General features: G+C 43.4%; 1 protein-coding gene across 1 annotated transcript in view; it reads left to right on the forward strand.

Moving 5' to 3' along the window:
• Positions 1-1,808: 1,808 nt before the first annotated feature.
• CYRIB (CYFIP related Rac1 interactor B) overlaps positions 1,809-19,394 on the forward strand; it is a 74,164-nt gene continuing 56,578 nt past the window's right edge. Inside the window, 2 exon segments of the mRNA XM_042809060.1 lie at positions 1,809-2,032; positions 2,034-2,092. Coding sequence (XP_042664994.1) covers positions 1,809-2,032; positions 2,034-2,092 — 283 coding nt within the window.

The raw sequence follows: 19,394 nt of genomic DNA on the forward strand, positions 1-19,394 counted from the left end.
GCAGGCCCGAAAACAGGATATTGATGCTATCCCCGTTTTTGCAAATCAGAAGTAAAGGTAGTTTGGGATGTGCATCCTCCGCAGAGTGACTGATGGAGTCACCATCCCTGGAGGTGTTCAAGAAATTTGGAGACGTGGCAGTGAGAGACATCGTTCAGTGAGCAATATTGTGGTAGGTGGATGGTTGGATTAGATGATCCTAGAGGTCATTCCCAACCTTAATGATGTTCAGTGTTCAATGACACCACAGCCTGAGTGTTGAAGTGAGTGTGCAAAAGGTGAAACCTTCAGAATTTATTTTTTTCATGAAGATGTGTATGTGGAAATGAAAAGTCCTTCAGTCAGTGAACAAAATGTCATTAAAGTACATTTTTGTATTCCTTAGCACAACTTGCATACCTTTTGATTTATGGGAGATAGAAAGCACAATATTGGCCATTGGGTGCTCCTTCTGCAGGAGGGTCTGGCAGCTCAGAGCTCACCAGAGGATTTAAATTTTCCCTTTTTTTTTTTTTCCGCTTATGTCTTAAAACACGACCCACCTGGGAGAAGATATACACATCTCTTTAGTCAGCAATTCTCTTTTTTGCTAAGAAGGAGGTTTATGCTCTTTCCCATCACAGTTTTGCCCACAGTGAATGTTTAAAACCCCTGAGTCAGGCCTTAGAAAATAAATAAATAAGCCGCACAGCTGACTTAAGGCATGATGCTGGCTTATTGTTTCAGGGTGTTAAGCCTTAACCCTTAGCCCAGGAAGGTCATTGCCAGCAGAGGCTGTCCCTTCACACATGAGGACAAAGTTCTGGGCTGAAGCGATTCCAGCTGGGATTTCATAGAATCATAGAATGGTTTGGGTTGGAAGAGACTTCTAAGATCACCTAGTTCCAACCCCCTGCTATAGGAAAGGACACCCTCCCTCAAGACCAGGTTGCTCAAAGCCCCATCCAGCCTGGCCTTGAATGCTTCCAGGGAGGGGGCATCCGCAGCCTCACTTTGAACACAGCCTGTTCCAGTGTCTCACCACCCTCACAGTAAAGAATTTCTTCCTAATATCTAGTCTCAATCTACCTTCTTCCAGTTTGAAAACTTTCCCCATGTCTTGTCGCTACCTGCCCTTTCAGTCCCTCCCCAGCTTTCCTGTAGGCCCCTTCAGGTACTGGAAGGCTGCTCTAAGGTGCCCTTGGAGCCTTCTCCAGTCTGAAGAGCCCCATCTCTCTCAGCCCATCCCCACAGAGGAGGTGCTCCAGCCCTCTGATCATCTTCATGGCTTTCCTCTGGACCTGCACCAACAGCTCCATGCCCTTCTTGTGTACTCCAAGTGGGGTCTCACGAGAGCAGAGGAGCAGAATCACCTCCCTGGCCCTGCTGGTCACACTTCTCTTAATACAACCCAGGATACGGTTGACCTTCTGGGTTGTGCTGTACCTCTGGATGAGCTCAGGGGTCCTCCTGCTTTTGCAGGCGCCTCACAGGATGGGACAGGACCCAATAGGGACAGGATAAATACGTGTATATGTGAGTGTACATACATAGAAGTGTTCCTTGAGCTTGCAGGAGGCTGAGGCCTGGCAGAAGGCTCCTGGCTGAGATGCTCTGAATGCTCCTATAGGCTGCCCCACACGTTTAGTTCGGAGCCTGGAGAGCTGCATTAGAAGCTCGGGCGCCTCAAGGAAGATGGCTGTCCCCAGCACGAGCTGCCTCCCGGCGGCCCCTTTAAGGAGCGCGACCCGCAGCCGGCCGCCTCGCCCGCCCGCTTCTGTTTCGCTTCCCCCGCCCCTGCCCGAGACACTCGGAGTCAAAGCAGGTGCATGCGCAGTGTGCTGGCAGCCGGGCGCGCGTGCGCACTCACCTGCTGGATGCCCCCCCTCCATTCGCGCTCCTCCCAGCCGGTACATCCGGGTCACCGCACGCCCGCCCGCACGGCCGGTCCCCTGTGGTGCTTTGCGGCTCGCCCCCTCCCCCTCCTCCCCCCTCCCCTCAGTGCGGGCGGCTCCGGCGCTGTCGCCATCCGCCCCTGCCCTGCGCGGGGTCCGGCCCGGCCCGGCCCAGGGAGGCGGCGGCTCCGGCTCCGTCCGCATCGCCGGGCGGCTCGGTGAGTGCGGCGGCGTGCGGGGAGGGCGGGCCGGGTTCGCCGCGACCTCCGCGCCTCTCAGCCTCGGCGGCGCGACCTCCCTCGTACCCCACGTTCCCGCCGCGGCCCGGAGGGGACGGCGCTGCGTCCCATCTGTTGCTCCTCCGCAACTTCTCGCGGCTCTGCCCACCCCCCCCCCCTCCGAGGAGCGGCCCCGGGACGGCCGGCGCGGCGGGGAGCCGAGCGGTGGGGACGTGCGCTGAGCGTTGCGGGGCATAGGGGTTTGTCGTGGGGACCGGGCGTCCCCGCTGCGGTACTGGGGCTGTCCGCCAGCCTTGGGTAAGGAGAGGCCAGCGGTTGGGAGGCGGTTGTCGTCTGTTCGTGAAACAGCAGATAGAATCACATTGTAATTAGGTCTGGATTTTGATGTAGGAATAGTGGCGTGTGCAACTCAGTTCTGTCTTGTTAGTTTGCAGGCTGGTGCAATAGCATTTTCTTGGGGTCTTAAAATACGACAGCCTTCTTCACAGGTGCATCTCAGGTAAAGAAATAGGGATGCTGCTGGCCGTGGAGGTTCGTGAGGAGCTTTCCTCTTTTCCTGTTCCATGGCATGCGCATGTCAGTGTGGCAGCTCTTCAGGTGTGGTAGCAGCATCTCGCCTCTTAAATCCCTCGTTCCGAATTTCTCGTGATGTAAAGTAGAAATACAGGTGTCACGTCAACATGCGTGTTGATCCTTAAGCTGGCAAAACGTTGAGGCTAAGGTAGTGATCTGTCACCTTCCGTGTTACCAGCTCTGCAAATTTTGCTTTCCTCAAACTTCTTAGTTTTTTTCCTTTGCACAGACAGCTTCCTTTATTTCTGCTGATTTCTTGGTGTTTGTACAATAAATGAGTGTTTTCTATAGTAGGCTGTGGCAGGTGGAGGTATTGGACAGGAGAAATTGAGCCACTCAACTGAGGTTACTGCTGTCAGAGTTGGAACCTGCACCAACCTGTCAGTTGCAGCCTGCCGTACCCTGTTACTGTGAGACGCTGGGCTTCAGAAAACATCTTCAGCTCTGTGTTGTAAAGGTAATGGTAAAAAGCCAAATGACGTGAATGAAACACTGCTCTTCTGTGGAATAGGAATGCGTTTTGTTTGACATACAGAGAGCGCTGCATTATTGAAACAGAAGCTTTTAGTGGAAGCGTAGATAGCGTTTTATTGAAGTCAAGCTGTGAGGTTTCTTCTTGCATACATTAGCTGTCAGAGAATAGGGACAGTGGAAAGAAACAATCCCAGAATCAGTTCCAGAATACCTCTGTCATGAAGCATTGCCGTTGTAAGAAAGTGAGGAACGAATCTGATCCTTTCTGTTACATAACTCCCATTTGGCATCAGGTGCTCTAGATTTTCCTCATTGTTTGCAGTTTAGCTGAGGCCACCTGAGGTGAGTGATTATTGAAAGATTCTTCTGAAATCATCCACCTCCTCACATGAAGCCTTTCCTGCAAGGGCCTGGCTGTCTCTTGAAATACAGTGTTAGCTGGCTCTTTTCTTGCAGATGTAACTGTCCTGTTCTCTTTCCTAGAGTTTTGCATCATCTTGGTAACATCTGCATATAAGAAAAATATATTATACCATGTGCAGTGGTAGCTAGTATACATCTTAGCAGATGTATTAATTTGAAATGAATTGAATGCAATACTTAGCACGAATAGTTCAGGGAAAGGTATGTGGAGAGGTTCAATGGAAGTCTGGAGACGGGCACCTTAACACTCGTATGAAGAGACAGAAGGGTGGGGAGTATTTTGTTGCTGAGCACTGTATTATTGAATGATACAGTAGTAGAGGTCTGTCATTTGGAAAGGGTATGTAGGAGGCCTTTTTGGGTTTCTGTACCTGCTTAGATGGGATAAATGTAGGCTTTTCCCCCTCTGTGCTGTTTCTAGAAGAATACAGATATGTAGGCAGCCTGCAGCACTGTTGTGTTGTTGCCTGCCAGCTGGGGGCATGGATGGGAACAATCATAAAGGAGAGGTAAAACTTGCATGCGGGAGGTCAGATTGTTTTTTTAGCAGTCATTGAGTACTTGTTGCTTCTAAAGAAATAGTACTGAAGTAAGTTAGGTTTATCACCTTTGCCTGCTCTTCTGAATGCTCTTTAAATTGCAGCAAGAGTTGTATTCATTGATGTTGGCAGGCTTAAGTTGAGGAGCACGGCTCCTGACTCTTAAAGCTCATGTTAACCACCCTGAAGTATATTATAAATATGAGGCATGAAAGAAATAATGGAAATACATTTTCAAAGCTGAATATTTTGAGTGTTGTCAAATGGCAACTTTTCTTCTGGAGTATTAGCTGTTAAGAAAACATCCTGCAGGTGAGGTATGAAGCCCAATGTAAGTGCTGAATCCACGTAGGGCTTGAGTGTCAGCACTGTGTTCTTGCAGTTAGCACTGCGATGCAGAGATGAGGAATCTTTTTTTGCTATGGTCCCGCCAGGTCTATCAGAATGGCTTCAGGGGGGATGACAGTGAGGGGGTGATGCAAGGAGTTAAACACTGGCACTTAATAGCCCTGGCTCCTGGAAGTGGTGAATCAGGCAGGCAGGGTAAGATTGATTTCAAAGCATTTTCCAGCTGTAAGCAATGACCAGTTGTCTGTACCTTTTGACATTTTTTCAACACCCATTCATTTGCATGCATCAAGAGTATTTGTGCAAAAGGACCACTGACGTAATCTTTATAAGTCTTCCTGTAATATTAATCTGTAATGAAAGAGTATTTATAAAGTTTTCCTTGTCATTGGATAATTTAACGCCTCTAATACAAGTCTGCTTCTCACGTGCGCAAAGTTGTTTGCTGTTGATTTCAGGACCTTTTATAAATCCACCTCGGTTTCTCTTCTGTGGTTCAGGAATGTTCTCTTGAGTGCCGCAAGCTGGCTGCTGCAGCTGGCAGAATGTTTCAAACTGTCTGAAATTTGCTGAGAGTAACAGGCTGTCTTCTATAGGTGGTGTTTTACATTTGCTATTCCGCTGCCTATTGGAGGTAGAGGTACAGCAATTACATAAACAGCAGAGCCCAGCAGAAACCACTAACAAACGATGAATAGCTTTAGAATTGACGAGGTAAAGCTGGAAGTATTTTTAGTTACAGCGCTTTCTCCTGTGTTCCCCATCTCCTGTGGTTTTAATTGCATTCTTCTTTTTAGAACGAGCATTTTGTCTCCTCTGTCTTGTGGAAGCCTGACGCACAGAGAATACCTTCACTGTGGAGACAGTGAAACCAGTTGCAGGCAGAGCAATTGAAAGGTGAAAGTGGTGCGTTCTGCCTTTTGCTCCTGATGACTTGAGTCTCAAGGTAGTTCAGAGACGGTCATAGATAAGAGGTAAAGGCTGACAGTGTCCTTCCAGTCTTCCAACCTTTGTTGTTTGCTTGTGCTCTCAGCTTTGTTTGCTGTTGCTTCTGACTGTATCGTATGGTCTTAGTTAAATGCTTAATGGCTTTTTACATTCGGTTAATTCCAGAAGTGTAAAGGCTGGTCATGAAGTTATGATTTCTAAAATGAGGTGAGGTGCCAGGCAGTTTTTTTAGTTCTGTAACTATTTTATGCATTTTGGGAAGTATTTTTGTCTATCTGATTTACTCTAACCTAAATTCTAATACTGCATTTGGGGAATACCATGTGACTGATCAAAGTCGCTGTTTTTCCATCTACACACAGTCATTATGGACCTGTAGGAAAAATCAGAGACTGAACATTTCTGAAGTAAAAAAAGTGCAAACTCCAAGTGTATAAAAACTGATTTTCTCAATAATGTTTCTACAGGAGGCTTTTTTTCTCATGTTTTAGTAGAAGTGCACTATGGTTTGTGATCTTATTTACAAGGTGTTTGATGCTCTAGATGCTTATAGATCTGCAGACTTGAGATTCCCAGGTGATCTCAATGCAAATAGTAATTGGGTCTGGGACAGCTTAGCTTGTGAGATTGAGTGCATTCAGTTTGGTGTGGCTGTACTTACTAAAATAGCCTGCCTTGCAAAACAGGCCTTCTGTCTGCCACCCACACCAAACCCTAAAGCCTCATCTTGTGGGAGTTAATATGTTGGTCTGGAAGGCTGATTCTCATCAACATATGCTCCACCTGAATTGGTGACCACTAGGCAAAAGCAGTTCTGTACCAGCAATCAGTTTATGTATGAGGAAGTGGGGCAGGAGGCTGTCCCAGATACATCCTTAAAAGCCCTTTTTACATCTGCCTGCGTACTTAACCATTCTCTGGTAGCACGAAGCTGCCCTGTGAGCGAGTTCTGTTTAACTGGAGCAGTTCAAAAGCCTCTTAAATTCAGCCAGGAGGCAATTCTGGTTCTCCTTCAGCACTTGATTATTAAATTAAATGGAATGTTAGGGTGAGTAACTTCTGGTGTGCTATACAAGGTAATAGATGAGTTCCTAGGAACCCAAGTTGTAAATTAGCTGACTGGTAAGCCCTGTTTCTGTGACAAGTGGGTCTGGCAGTTGTGTAACTTCAGAAGTCAGATGTAATTGAGTGTGCTTCCAGCCAGGTGTGGCACTGGGAGACTGCTGGTTCTCTTTATTTGGATTTATAGGACTCCAGAGGGTAACATCCTCGCATGCACGGATCTCTTTGTCTTTGTGTCGGTCAGCAAGGTGCTTGCTTCTGCTTATGTACAACATTAATCTTTTTAGTGCAAAAAGTGTAGTTTTTTGAATTCTAGGCTGTCTGTTCAACGGTACCGATAGACTAAAATCAACTTAGAAGAATGGCTAAAATATATTTGTAGATATATTTCTTAAAAGCAAAGCAAACCTCTCTCCCTGCTTACTGTCTGCTTGAGAGGTTGTGCTCTCACGAAGTGTGTTCTGGGCAAGAGCTTGAAAAGCCAGTTCATTTCTTTTTTGTTACATTTGCACCTTTAATGTGCTGAGGCACGTGGTTATTTGAAACTGTTCCTTCTTAATGTGGAAGTGAAATGTGTAACCACCAGACTTTACCAAGCTTTGTCTTGGAGGTAAAACTGCTGACCTTTTGTATAAGTGAGAATCATACGGACAAGACAACACTGTGTGGGGACTGATAAGGAACAGTATTTAATTGATTTAGTATTTACATTTCCTGCTTGTGTTTGTTACACTGGGTGCTTCTTGTGCTTGCATGCAGCTGGCTAAAATCGCACTCTTGTGAGTGCTGCAGCAGTACTTCATGTGCTTTAGCAGGGCTTACCTTTGCATCTCAGTTCAGTGTTGAGTTCATTTCTCAGCAGTAGTAACAGCATGACATGAGCTAGTTGGTATCTCCTAGCCTGAAGTTTAGAGATGTTCCAAAGGCATGTTTCAAAAGCATCTAAACAAATCCAGAGTTGCTTTCTTTTCAGAAATCTGTTTTTAGCGACATTCAAACTTGTCCAGGAGAATCTTCTTAATAAGCACGGGGTAGAGTTGTGTCCCAGGAGGTTGTTGTTGCAGGTGAGACTGGCAGTAATGTCTAGGAAATGGCAGCATAGTATGCTATTGATTAAGACATTGAGCAAATACTGTTATATATCGATGTTAATATTGTGTCAGGTGTTCAAAAGAATTTCAATCAAAGTACTTCAGTAGCTGCCAAAAGTGAGACTTGGGAACAGATGTTCTAACTGTATTCTTGACATTTTTTGACAGCTCTTCGCACAGCTCTGGTGTGCCTGAGCTCTGCAGCAGGGTGTTTTTGCAGGGTTTGTGCCTCCTGCTTTGCTCCTCTTTCCTGGTGCAGAATATGCCTTATTTTGACCCCATTACAATCCTATGAAAGCTCATTTCTAATAAATATTTATCCAGTCAGGCAGTATGGAGGAAGAAAAGAGCTGGGATGGAGATAATGTCTGAGGTGAGGAGCTGTAGCAGTAAGCTAGGAGGAGGAGCAGCTCATTTTGAGCTGAAAGTAGGGAAAAAAATGAGAACTGAAGTCTGGATCTGAGTTGGGGACAACTTGTTCAAGTTGTGGAGAGAAGGCTGGGAGCCTGTGGGCTGTGTGAAGGCTGTCAGCATGGTATTGATTGAGGGAATGTGTAGGAATGATGATGTTAATCTGTCAGCAGGTTGGGGTCATCAGGGAAGACAGGAAATTGCTGGACAAGAAAATATGGGATGAGAAGAATTGACAGGTGAACCAAGAGGGATTGAGTCTCTTGGACAAGGATATCTTGGAAGAAAAATTAGGGCCAGAAAACTTGTAGAGATTGGACAACAGTTAAATAAAACATCTCTGTCTTCTACCATTCGTAGATGACGTATCTTTGCCACTTCAACCTGATATGTGGTGAAGTGACAGAAACCAGTGCAGTGAGCAGATGGTTCTGATTCCATTCATGTGGCGCTTAGCTACAAGGACAGACTGACTGGACTCATCTCCCAGTTAAGGCTATATACTTGGCTTTTTTTTTCTGTGATCTTGGGAACAGAGCACTCAGATGGCAGCCTTGAATACACTGCTGTATCTATTGCTTTGGTTAGGACCCCTGCTTTATCCCAGGGCAGAGTGACCGGTGCTTGTTTTATTCTGTCCTTCAGTACCTTGCCATATTCTCTTAAAATCTTGCTTCAGAAATTAATGAATCTTCTCTTGGATGGTACTGGTCTGGTACTCATTTCTGTACAGTTATTTGTTACTGGAACAGTCTGGTGAGATGAGGAAGTGGTTTGCTTCCTATTTTACACATGAGCAAAGGCACAAAAGAGAAGTTCAGATAGTTCTGCATGCGTGGCTAGAAATGACTGGAACCCCAGCCATTCTAGAATATTTTATGTATTACAGCCATATCCCTATCAGATGTGCTGCTGTTCTCTTGCTGCAGTTCCATTTTGAGACTTTCTTTGTCTCTTTGGACTTACGGACACCGTAACTGAATCGGAGAATGCAGTAGTGAGCAAAGTCTTGCATCAAGCAGGACGTGGTTGTTTCATTTTGCTAGAAAGGCAAACTTTTTATTTCTAGAACTATTTTTTCGTCATGTAAGTATTTTCTTGCTCAGAGCAATGAGGAAGGATTAATTCTGGCATTGTGTGACTCTCAAGAACTCATACTCTGGTATTAGGAACTCTCACAAACCTTTGATATTGATGCAGATAGTGGTGTTTCCTGCATTCCTGAGCTGTACTGCAGTCACGCAGCTTTAGGGCCAGACTTGAAGGGTCAAACTTTCAGGTGCTGTAAAAAGATCCATGTTGGTATTCAGGCGGTATGGCAAAGTCATGCTGGTAGTGCAGCTTCATTAGCAGAATTTGGGGTAACCAATTCCTTTCTCTTCCTGTTTGGTGAAGGAAGGAGGGATGAGCTTGTTTTTATTTTTCAGTGGAGGCTCTGTTTGAGTCTTCCACGTTGCTCTGCTTGGCTGTTGAGTTAGATAGGCAGTCTTGCTGGATGTAGTCGCTGGAAGGGAGGAGCTGTGAGCGCTTTCTGTTTTGTAGAGCCCTGTGGCTTCTCACGTTTCTCTTCGGGAACCATATCTGTTTATTCTGTCACTGGAAGGAAGGGTAAAACGCCTTTGCTATTCTTTTTTGGATTCTCCTACTAACTCATCATCCAGTTTTGCCTGGGGAGCTTCTGCTTAAGATAAGTCCTGTGAATGCAGCTTATTTGGTTAGAAAACTGCATAGTACTTTAAAGAGAGGAAAATAAGTTTACTCCTGGGTAAAGAAAAGAACAGCAGCCTCTGCTGATGGAGCTGTGGTTTTTTTGCCTTTTCTTGCCAGGCCTACTGTGTTGGCTTCTGTTCAGTTAATGTTTGGCTGATCGGCTCTGAAGCTAGCAGGGCTAGGAACGCTGTGGCTGTAGGTTTCTCTTGAGGGCTTTGCATTCACTGGCAAGACATACCTTCAGTCTTTAAAGTAGAAATTTCTGTGCCCTGTTAGGGAGGAAAAGATCACAGGAGTAGTTTGGATCAGAAAGCTCAGGCGGTACTCTGGGTTTTTCTAGAAGCACAGCTGGCTGCTGGTGTGATACTGGCCATGTGACAAGCAAATTGAGGGACTTTCATGTTGAATAGTAATGTTTACGTTTGTAAAAGGCACAGAAACAAAAATTTTAAACAATCAGAGCCTTAGGTGCTGTTTTCTGGCCTTGCCCAAGTTTCCTGTGTACTGAGTTCTGTGATCTGTCAGCTCTACCCACCTTCACTCCTGTGGGTGGATTTATGCAGTTTAAGTATGTTCAGCTCAAGTAAGAACTGTAGTGACGCTTGGTAAAGGAACATGAAGTGCAACATGCTGAAGCACAGCTACGTGTGGTGAGTCAGGCAGGAGCCAGGAGTAGCAGCCCTGAAAAAGAAGAGGAAGTACAGTCATTATAAAACTTCATTTAAAAAAAGACAAACAAACAAACCCCAGCAGCCATCCGTCAAAAGAGGATAGGAATGCAATAAACTAATACACTTGCTATCTTATAGTTACTCTCTGTATATAGAGTGTATGTAAATACATATGTGAATATATAGACATCAGATATGCACCCATGTGCCAGCATATATGTCCATGTACTGTAAAGTATAGGTAGCTATATCAAAGAATCATAGAATGGCCTGGGTTGAAAAGGACCACAGTGATCATCCAGTTTCAACCCCCTGCTATGTGCAGGGTCGCCAACCACCAGACCAGGCTGCCCAGAGCCACATCCAGCCTGGCCTTGAATGGGTTGGGGACATCCACAACCTCCTTGGGCAACCTGTTCCAGTGCGTCACCACCCTCTGTGTGGAATGCATGTAACCTCTCCTATTTTTATGCTCCCTTCAAATATTGGAAGGCCTCAGTGAGGTCTCCTGGGAGCCTTCTTTTCTCCAAGCTAAACAAGCTCAGTTCCCTCAACCTTTCCTCACAGGAGAGCTGTTCCAGCCCTCTCATCACCTTAGTGGCCCTCCTCTGGACCTGTTCCAAGAGCTCCATGCCCCAGGCCTGGACGCAGTACTCCAGATGTGGCCTCACAAGAGCTGAATAGAGGGGGACAGGTACTCCACTAAGGCAGTTTGGAGCCCAGACAAACTTGAGCTGATGTAGAACCACGAATATTTTTAGAAAACTCGTATTTTAATTGCTGGACGAAATACTGAAGTGATTTTCAGGCTTCTATTCTGCTGTGCCAGCGATGTAGGCTTTGCTTATGCTCTTGTTCCATCTGTTGGGGGCAGGTCCTTTTTGCCAGGGAACGAGTGTGTGTGCGCACTCATCTGAGCACGCTGTGTGTTGCTGACAGTTGTCAGGAAATAAAACACCCTGAATGCAATAAAGTGCAGTTTTCACAATGTGTCAGTTTTACGCCATTGCCACAATGATTCAATGCTGCTTAATTTTGTCTTGTTGTTGTATGTGTAATAGATTCAGAATAACAACTAAAAATCACTTCCTACCTTTAAGTAATTTGTATTTCATTTCCACAACTGTAAAGCTTTGACTTGCTTAAAGAGCATCATCTTCAGTCCTAGTACTGAAGCCAAATGGTTTCTTTAAAATGAAAAGCACAGTTGTTGTGCTTAGAATTGGTCTGATTCCTGGCTTTAAATCAGAGCTTCGGAAAAGCAAACAGCAAACAAAAAAACAACTGAAGATATTTGCTTTAGTCCTGGTAAAATGCTGCTCTCGGCAAATGACAGCATTTCATTTTTGTTGCATGTTTGTGAGTAAGGAGAAACTTCGTGCAGCAATGCAAGGTACTTTTAATTACATTATTTTTCTTACGATTTCTGTTTTGTGGTGATTCTTAAGTATATTTTTTTTTTTCTGAGGACAGCTTTCAGTGTTAATGAGAGCTACTGTTTCAGTTCATCTTTGGAAGTTCAGAGGAAAAAAATGAAGATAATGAATACAATCCTTGTTAGATGACTGAATAGTCATCTTATTGAAGATAGTTTTTATAAATGACCTATTTCTTCCAAAATACTTTGGACCCTCTTGTGTTGGTTTTTGTTTGATTTAAAGCTGGTTTAGTTAAGGCATTCCTTTTTTTCCCCATTTCCTTAGGAGATCTCAGAGCTCTGCTTCCTACACTTCATCTGCTGCCCTTCACTGAAGGAGAGCACCTAATAGAAGTGTTTTTTATTTCATCAGCCGGTTATGTGTGTAACATCATCTCTTCATTACTGCTGTCAGCTGTGCTGAGCTCCATAAGTTGTGGAGACTGCTGTTACAGGACGGGCTTATAATGGAAACTTGAAGTCTGTGCTGCATGTGGGCAGTGAAATGGAAGTAACTGGAAGGTAGGCTTCGTGCTCTTGTCTCGTGTCTGGTCGGGTAGTTTCATTCTTATTGCTCTGTCCTTTCTAATCCTCTTTTATTGGACATTTATTTAGAATGTTCTTCTTGCTCATACTTCAGGAAATGTCTGTCATAGGGAACATTCTTTGTGCTTTCCTTTTGACCCACCAGACTTTTCTCTGCTTTGTTCTCTTCTTTATATTCTTAGCAACAGAGTGGTTGCAGTAGCTGCTGCTTGCCTAGCTAATTTGGTAGTGTGATAAGCCTGCTTGTTTTCCAGGCACTTCCTTCATTGAGCATTGTTAATGCTTGTGATCATCTCAGTAGAACTGAGGCTAGAACTGCCTGAAAAAGGAAATAGTTTGAGTTGAATGGCTTAAACCTTTCTGTTCTGATTTTATTTCTGCCACCTTCTGACCACGTGCATTTGGAAATAGAATCATCATTCATACTGGGATCTGCTCTTCAGTTCCTCATGTGGGACAGGTCCAGTCGGAAGGTCAGACTGGTTCTGTTACAACTGTGTGCTGAACTGGAGGTGTTTTTTTCCTTTCCACTGTGGTTCTCAGGGTTTCTCAGTACTTGTAATTGGGGCAGACTGTGCCTGCAGGAGTCTAGTTCTCTGACAGGTACTCTTTTTGGGTCTGAGTAGGTTTTATGATACAGAACTGAGCCTTTATTTATTTGTCTCTGAATTGCAACAGGCACTGCTCTTATCCATTCCAAAGCAGTGTTTCCGGGGGGGGGAGGGGGGAAGAAGATAATTTTCACTTTTTCAGTGAAACCAATTTTTCAAGGTCAAGAACTCAAACTTCTAATGGCAGGAGAAACAAAGTCAGTATCCTATTTTTTCATGAACTAGGGTAAGTAGTGTTTATCACAGGCTGTAGATAATACTTGTTGAAAGATGCAGATCTTTTGTTATCTCCTGATCTTCATAATGACAAAGTTCTGAGTTGCATCAGAGCTACATTCTGAGAATGTGGTTGGGCTGAGTGTTTAAATGGCTTTTTTATATACCCTTGTTCTGTAGGTTAATTATGGAGAGAGAACTTTGAGGAAGTTTCTCTCTAACACAGCAGCCGTGTCCTCAGTACAGGAAACTGAGCTACTGCTTCCTCCTTCACTGCAGCACCTGCTCCAAATAATTGACCATGTACCTTGCAAAGTGGCACTGCTTTAGTCTCTAAATAGAAATAGTGTGGTCATTGTTTTAAATATACTGCGTTGTTGTTCAGTAACTTCAGAGAAATAAATTTGGAAAACACTTCTGAAAGTTGCAGCCCCAGAAGTGTCTCATGCTTAATGAGCCATGCACCAATTACAGTTGATTGACATGTATCAATTTGATCTAAATCTGTGTGCAGAAAAGCAGAGTACATCCCAAGACTGAAGTGGCTCATCAGAGTAGGAAGGATGGAAACGCGATGTCTGTTTGCCTGGTAATGGGATCAGCTCTGTCTAGCTATCACATTTATAAGAAAGTGATTAATTTGTGTGTCTCGTTGCCCATGTGTTGACTCTTTAGAAGGTGAATACCAAAGGCTGAATTGTTCTGATCATACAAGTAGGTAATTTGGATGATTTGAAGAGAACTGTCCTTTCTGGTGTGATGAAATGAACAATAACAGTATATTACATAAATGGAGGTAGCTGTCAAAGGCATAAACTTAGTTGTTTTCACTTAATAGTTTCGCTTGTTCCGGTTCATGTGCCAGTTACCCTGCTCTGAATTGACTGGGGAAATTGGTTCAGATACCGAACAAGGGGACTCTACTCATGTTAATCCAGGTGTGTTTGTCTTGGTGCAGTGGAGGAAACAAGGCAGTGTTTCTTCTGCTGCCTAAAATAAACTGGGTGAAAGCTTTAGAGGGACCAAAGGAAACAAATATATCTCAACTTTATACTGGAAACGCTCTTTAGAAGGGCATTCTGTTGCAATAGTTGAACTTCCTACTTTCTCCCATATGTGACGTTTGTTTTTAACGAAGTAATTACAAGGAATTGGCTTGTACTAATTCACTCCTGATAAATGTTAAAGCCTTTCATTTATCTGTGGAATCCTTTGGCAGGCTTTGCTTCTGACAGACAAAAGGTGTGCAGTCCTTCTGTCTGTGTCCCTGTGGAAAATGAGCCATGGGATTGAACTGTGGCCTGTGTCAGTGCTGTGCTCTCTTGAATGTGAAGCTTTTCCATTAAAGATATTTTTTCTTTCGACATGGTTTGTTAGCTTTCTAAAAGGAGACCTAAGGATGTGACTCAACTTTACTGAAGGAAGGAAACATGAGATGTAGCTGTTCTCCTGTTCTGAGCTTACAGCAGACCTTTGCAGAGGGCTCAGCACTGTTGCTAAAAAATGTAAAACATGGGAAATAAGGGAAGTGTAGCTGTGTGGATGTTGTTGTTTTTGTAAAAAGAAGGCGTTGCCATTAATGCCATCTTGAATGCAAGTAAAATAAAAAGCATCCCCCCCTTTATTCAAATCATTTGAATCTGTAGGAGTCTGAAAGCCTGTTCCCCCCCCTCCACTCCACACACACACGCACCCCACACTGTTCCATGAACCCTGCTTACTGTCAATGACAGTTGGAGATGGCTGATCCAGTACAGCTGACATGTCAGCAAGCAGGTAAGCTGTGGACAGGGTGACAGCAATAGCACAAGTTCTGCTCCTTTATGGAGTCCTAAATCACTTTCATTTGCAAGTCTGAACACAGTGGATGGCGTTCTGAAGTGCAGCTATACAATAAAGAAAAATAATCAGTAAAACCCCAAATAATCAAAAAGCCCAACACCCTTTGGCTTTGGAGCATTAGCTCTTCCCACTCCTTGGGCAAGGTGTGAAGTGGATTTTCATGCATAGCGTACAGATGCCAATAAAACATGGCTCTGCTAGCTGTACCAACAAAATCTTGCTGACCATTGATCAGTCACTAAACTACCTTTAACAATGCTATATGAAGTTGTCTGTTGAAAGTAGGATTTTATTTCTTTTTAAGACATGACTGGGAGCTCCTCTGAGCCATGCAGACAGTCATCTTAGCATTCAGTGCAGCTGAGGAAAATGGATATGCTCAATATTTTGGTGTTTAAACAAAATTGTGATATGATTGAGTGGCTGATACAGAACTGTGAGCTTATTCTTCATCTGTTTCGGTGCTTGGCAAGTTTGTTCTTTAAGGAACAGATGAAGAAAGAGGCCTTCAGAAAAGCAGAGATGGGAAGGGAATAGGTGGCAGAAGAGGGGCTTCACTAAAAGTATACCATTGTGCCATCATCACCTTTTTCTGCTTGTTTGTAGAGAAACTGCATGCTGTTCAGAAAATGGCTGACCTAGTTTCTTGGTTGGTGAATTAGTGTATGTGCCTGCTTTCAATAAAAGCGATTCATAGACCAAACTGATCTTGAAAACTTGAAAATCTTGAAACATAAGAGGTAGGATACTAACCTACTTACCTTAGGCTTAGATTTCAAGGCACTCGAGAGGTAATGTAATAAAGGTATAGAAAATAAATAAGTGGCCTAAGCTACTGGGAAATGAATAGCTCTTCGTGGAATGTGAAGTTGACATCCAGTTTTCAGGCAGTAGGCTTAAAATAAATTAAATCAGACTTCTAAGTAAGTTATAGTGTGGGGGAAAAAATCTTTGGCACTTGCTGTCATTGTTGGTTGAAGAGTCTGAAGATGTTGGTAGCTATTCAAGATGCAGGTATGAGCTTCTGGTCCAAAAAGTCTTTTAACTACCTCCAAAAGAGTACCAAGCATCAGTTGTTAAATGCCTGCTGTTGGGCTAGGTGGACATTTGGTGTGAATCGTTTTCGCTGTTGTTCCATTGCCAGAAACCCCCATCTGGATTCTTTCAATGTGAGTAGTGGAGAGTGGTCCAAGTTCACTGTCAGTATTGTGCTGCAATATAAAAATCCTTTAATTTAAAGAGAAAGTTGAGGGCTCGGGTTTGTCCTCTGTTTTTAGCAAGAATAAAAAGCAAAAGATATTTTAGTTTAGCGAGCTTTCAGATGAGAAGAAATCATCTGTAAGTGATGCTGTATTTATAGCTTCTGTAAAAATAAGAACACTTCACTACTGAGTTCTCCTGGCAGTGCTGAAAATCAGTGTGTTTGAAGTAAGTGTTCGTTGTGATACCAGTTGTGAGGCTTCATTTGAACACCAAAAAAGATGTAGCAGGGAAACCTGTCCTACCTTCATAAAGTGCACTGGGTATGGAACCCTTTGCCTTTAGAGCAGCTTGTTGGGGTGTTCTTAATCAGAACTAAGTAGAGTTTACTTGTTAGTGCTGAAGAGTTATTCATTTTTCCACTATCTTGTGTGTGTAAGGTGGCTTTGCAAAGCTGCCGATATGGGGCTGTTTATAAATACATCTTTTTTCCTTGCATTGCTTTCCTTAGTGCACTAGCTAGCATCTCTTGCTCTATACATCCAAACTCTGTGATGGAATTTAGGCTTCTTTGTCTTTTTGCTGCTGCATTCAGCAGCAGTAGCTCAAATTAACCTGCTGAACAGAGGGAAAGAAGTTCTCTCCATTGTATGTAAAGCTGGGGTAAGCTGTACAGCTGTAAAGAGGGTGAGCTGGGCTGGGGGCAGCAAGAATGCAGGTGCCACTTACCAGCAGCTTTCAGAGGGCTGCTCTTTCATGCTAAACACACTTGTTTTGTCTGGAATTTTACAATTCTGCTTAGTTTAAAGATAACACGCTGCTTATTGGGCGGTTACTTTCCAGTGTTAGCGCTCCGCTTTTCTTCCCCTTATGAGAATACTATGAAGCTCGATTGTTGATGTTATCTGCATGAAACTGGAATTATTTTGCTGGTTGAAAATGAGACATTACTTCTAGCAGGCTTGGTTCTGGTTGGTTTTGTTGAAGTAATTCATGTTTTTATTCAAACGCTGTGTGAGCTGATTTTTACTGACTTCAGTATCAGTAAGGGGAAGGGGGGGGGCAGTTTAATGAACACTTAATTGAACATGCCTATACAGCTGAACCAAAATAAACTTAACCTTTCTCCTACTAAAATCTCTGAATGCTTTGTCCCAATCTGAAGGACATCAAAAGCTAGTAGGATGTAAGCCAGAACTCAATTCTGCTGCAGGTGCTAATTCTGATTCTCATTTTTCATGCTGTTGGTGTAAGTAGTGTAACTGGGAACCATAGCCATAAGTGGTGCTGGCAGTTGGTGGGAAGAGAGCATCCTGAAGATGCAAGGTTTTAATGACTTGCATTTTACATTGGTAAATGAAACCTGCTGGGAGGTTAAACTGCATATTCTTTCAGATTCAGATCTGTTTTAAAGTGGTGCTATGCTTCTAATCCAGTCAGAAATCTGTTCCAAGTGTGACTTTCCTCTGTGCTGTGGTTGTTAAGATGTTTTACTGTCGCCTCAAAGCAAACTGGAGATGAGTACCAGCCTCCTTGGTTAATTCTGGCAAACTGCTCAACTTAATGATGATTGAGTAGATTGTCTTTGTAGTGGCTTCATATTCACAAAGAAACCCAAAGCAAAACTCTATGCTGCATCTTAGTTCAACTCTGGCTTAAGTTGTATCAGTAATAAGAACAGTACTTTTAAAAAAAAAAAAAAAAAAAAAAAAAAGCTGTTAATAATGAACTTAGTAGCCAACACTCTTCTAAGCTATAAAGCATTAGCTTTTTTGTGTATGTGTGTATAAAGGTGTGACATGGCTGCATTTGTAACTGTGGAGCAGACCATCATGCCAGCTCCTATTGGAGTAATTGACAAGAGTGCTACGAATGGTGCCGGGCAAAATGTTTTGTGGTTCTACATATTTCAGCAAATTCATTCTCTGTGTACTGACAAACTTTTTTTTTTTTCCCCTGTTGTGTATCTCAGTATTCACAAAACATTTTTTTATTGGATTCATCTCATGAGAACTGACGGTATTTTCTTTCCACGATATAGCTGGAAGTTATGTTAACTAGAAAGACTGGGCTAAGTTCTGTGGGAGGTAGAGTGGAAGGCTATTAAATGAGTAACATTAGTAGCTGACAATAAAGCTGTGCTCTGGAAACTCAGAAGATGCAGTCTCACTGTGTGAGTTTGGTGTTCCTGGTGGTGCAACTGTGCTATCTGAGGAACTTCAGGGAATTTACAGTCTTGGTGTTGTTGCAGTGCTTAAAGGTTAAGTTGAATAGGCAGTTCTGAGTTGTTCCTGGGAGCTGTGGGGAGCTGTGTTGAATGAAGTATGCATGCTTAACAGAAGTCTCTTTGAGTATATGTAGTGGTAATGTGTTGACTGGATGTCATGTGCTGTGAGTTTGGGGCTGCGTGTTCTTGTGAGTGAGGTTGCTCTGAAGCATGGCTATTTGTATGAATGATAAAGCCTTTCAAATGAAAAGGGGGTGATGAAAGTTTCTAACAAGAAAGCGGAGATTATTTAAATGGTGAGATGAAGGAAAGCTCTAAGTGCACACAGATACTAAATCCTGCAAGAATGGTTGACAGGCAGGACTTGTGCATTGTACCACATTGTTCAAGAGGCCAGCGAGAGAGCTTGGCTCCAGTGAAGAGGCAGAGTACTGTTCGACCTGTAACTGCAGCTGCTTTACTGGAACTGGTTACAGTCCTGTTCTAACTGAAGTTTTATCTGTGTTTCTGGTATAACACCCTGCCGTCCCCCCTGAATTCTTATCAAGTTATTTCTTTAATTTCCTGCTATTTCTTACAGCGAACCTTTTTGTGTTCTACACAGCAATAAAATGTGTGCCTTCCTGTCTCCCTTAGGAAATAATGAGGATAAGTGATAAAGTAGTTAGTATTACCTCATGCCAACGTCACTGTCCTGTTCTAAGCTTACGTGTTTTTTAGCACTTCTTCTAAAAGTTTTTTAGTTTAATTTTCAACTTAAATTATATTTAGATACTTTCAGAAAGTATCTGTGCTTCTGAAGGCTTCTGAGAATATCAGCCTTATGTAGAAGCAACAGTAATTCTTAACAATCCAGTTCTGATAAATAGGACTCTTGAAAGGGTTATGTCTACAGCTGTCTTTGGCTGTATTCCAACCTCATTCTGGCTTTTTGACAATTCTTAGGGGTTTTTTTTTGTTTTTTTTTTTTTT

This window comes from Centrocercus urophasianus, unplaced genomic scaffold (genome assembly GCF_019232065.1).
Source record: "Centrocercus urophasianus isolate 14NV4802_14NV808 unplaced genomic scaffold, USGS_Curo_1.0 seq_11, whole genome shotgun sequence".
Classification (NCBI taxonomy): domain Eukaryota; kingdom Metazoa; phylum Chordata; class Aves; order Galliformes; family Phasianidae; genus Centrocercus; species Centrocercus urophasianus.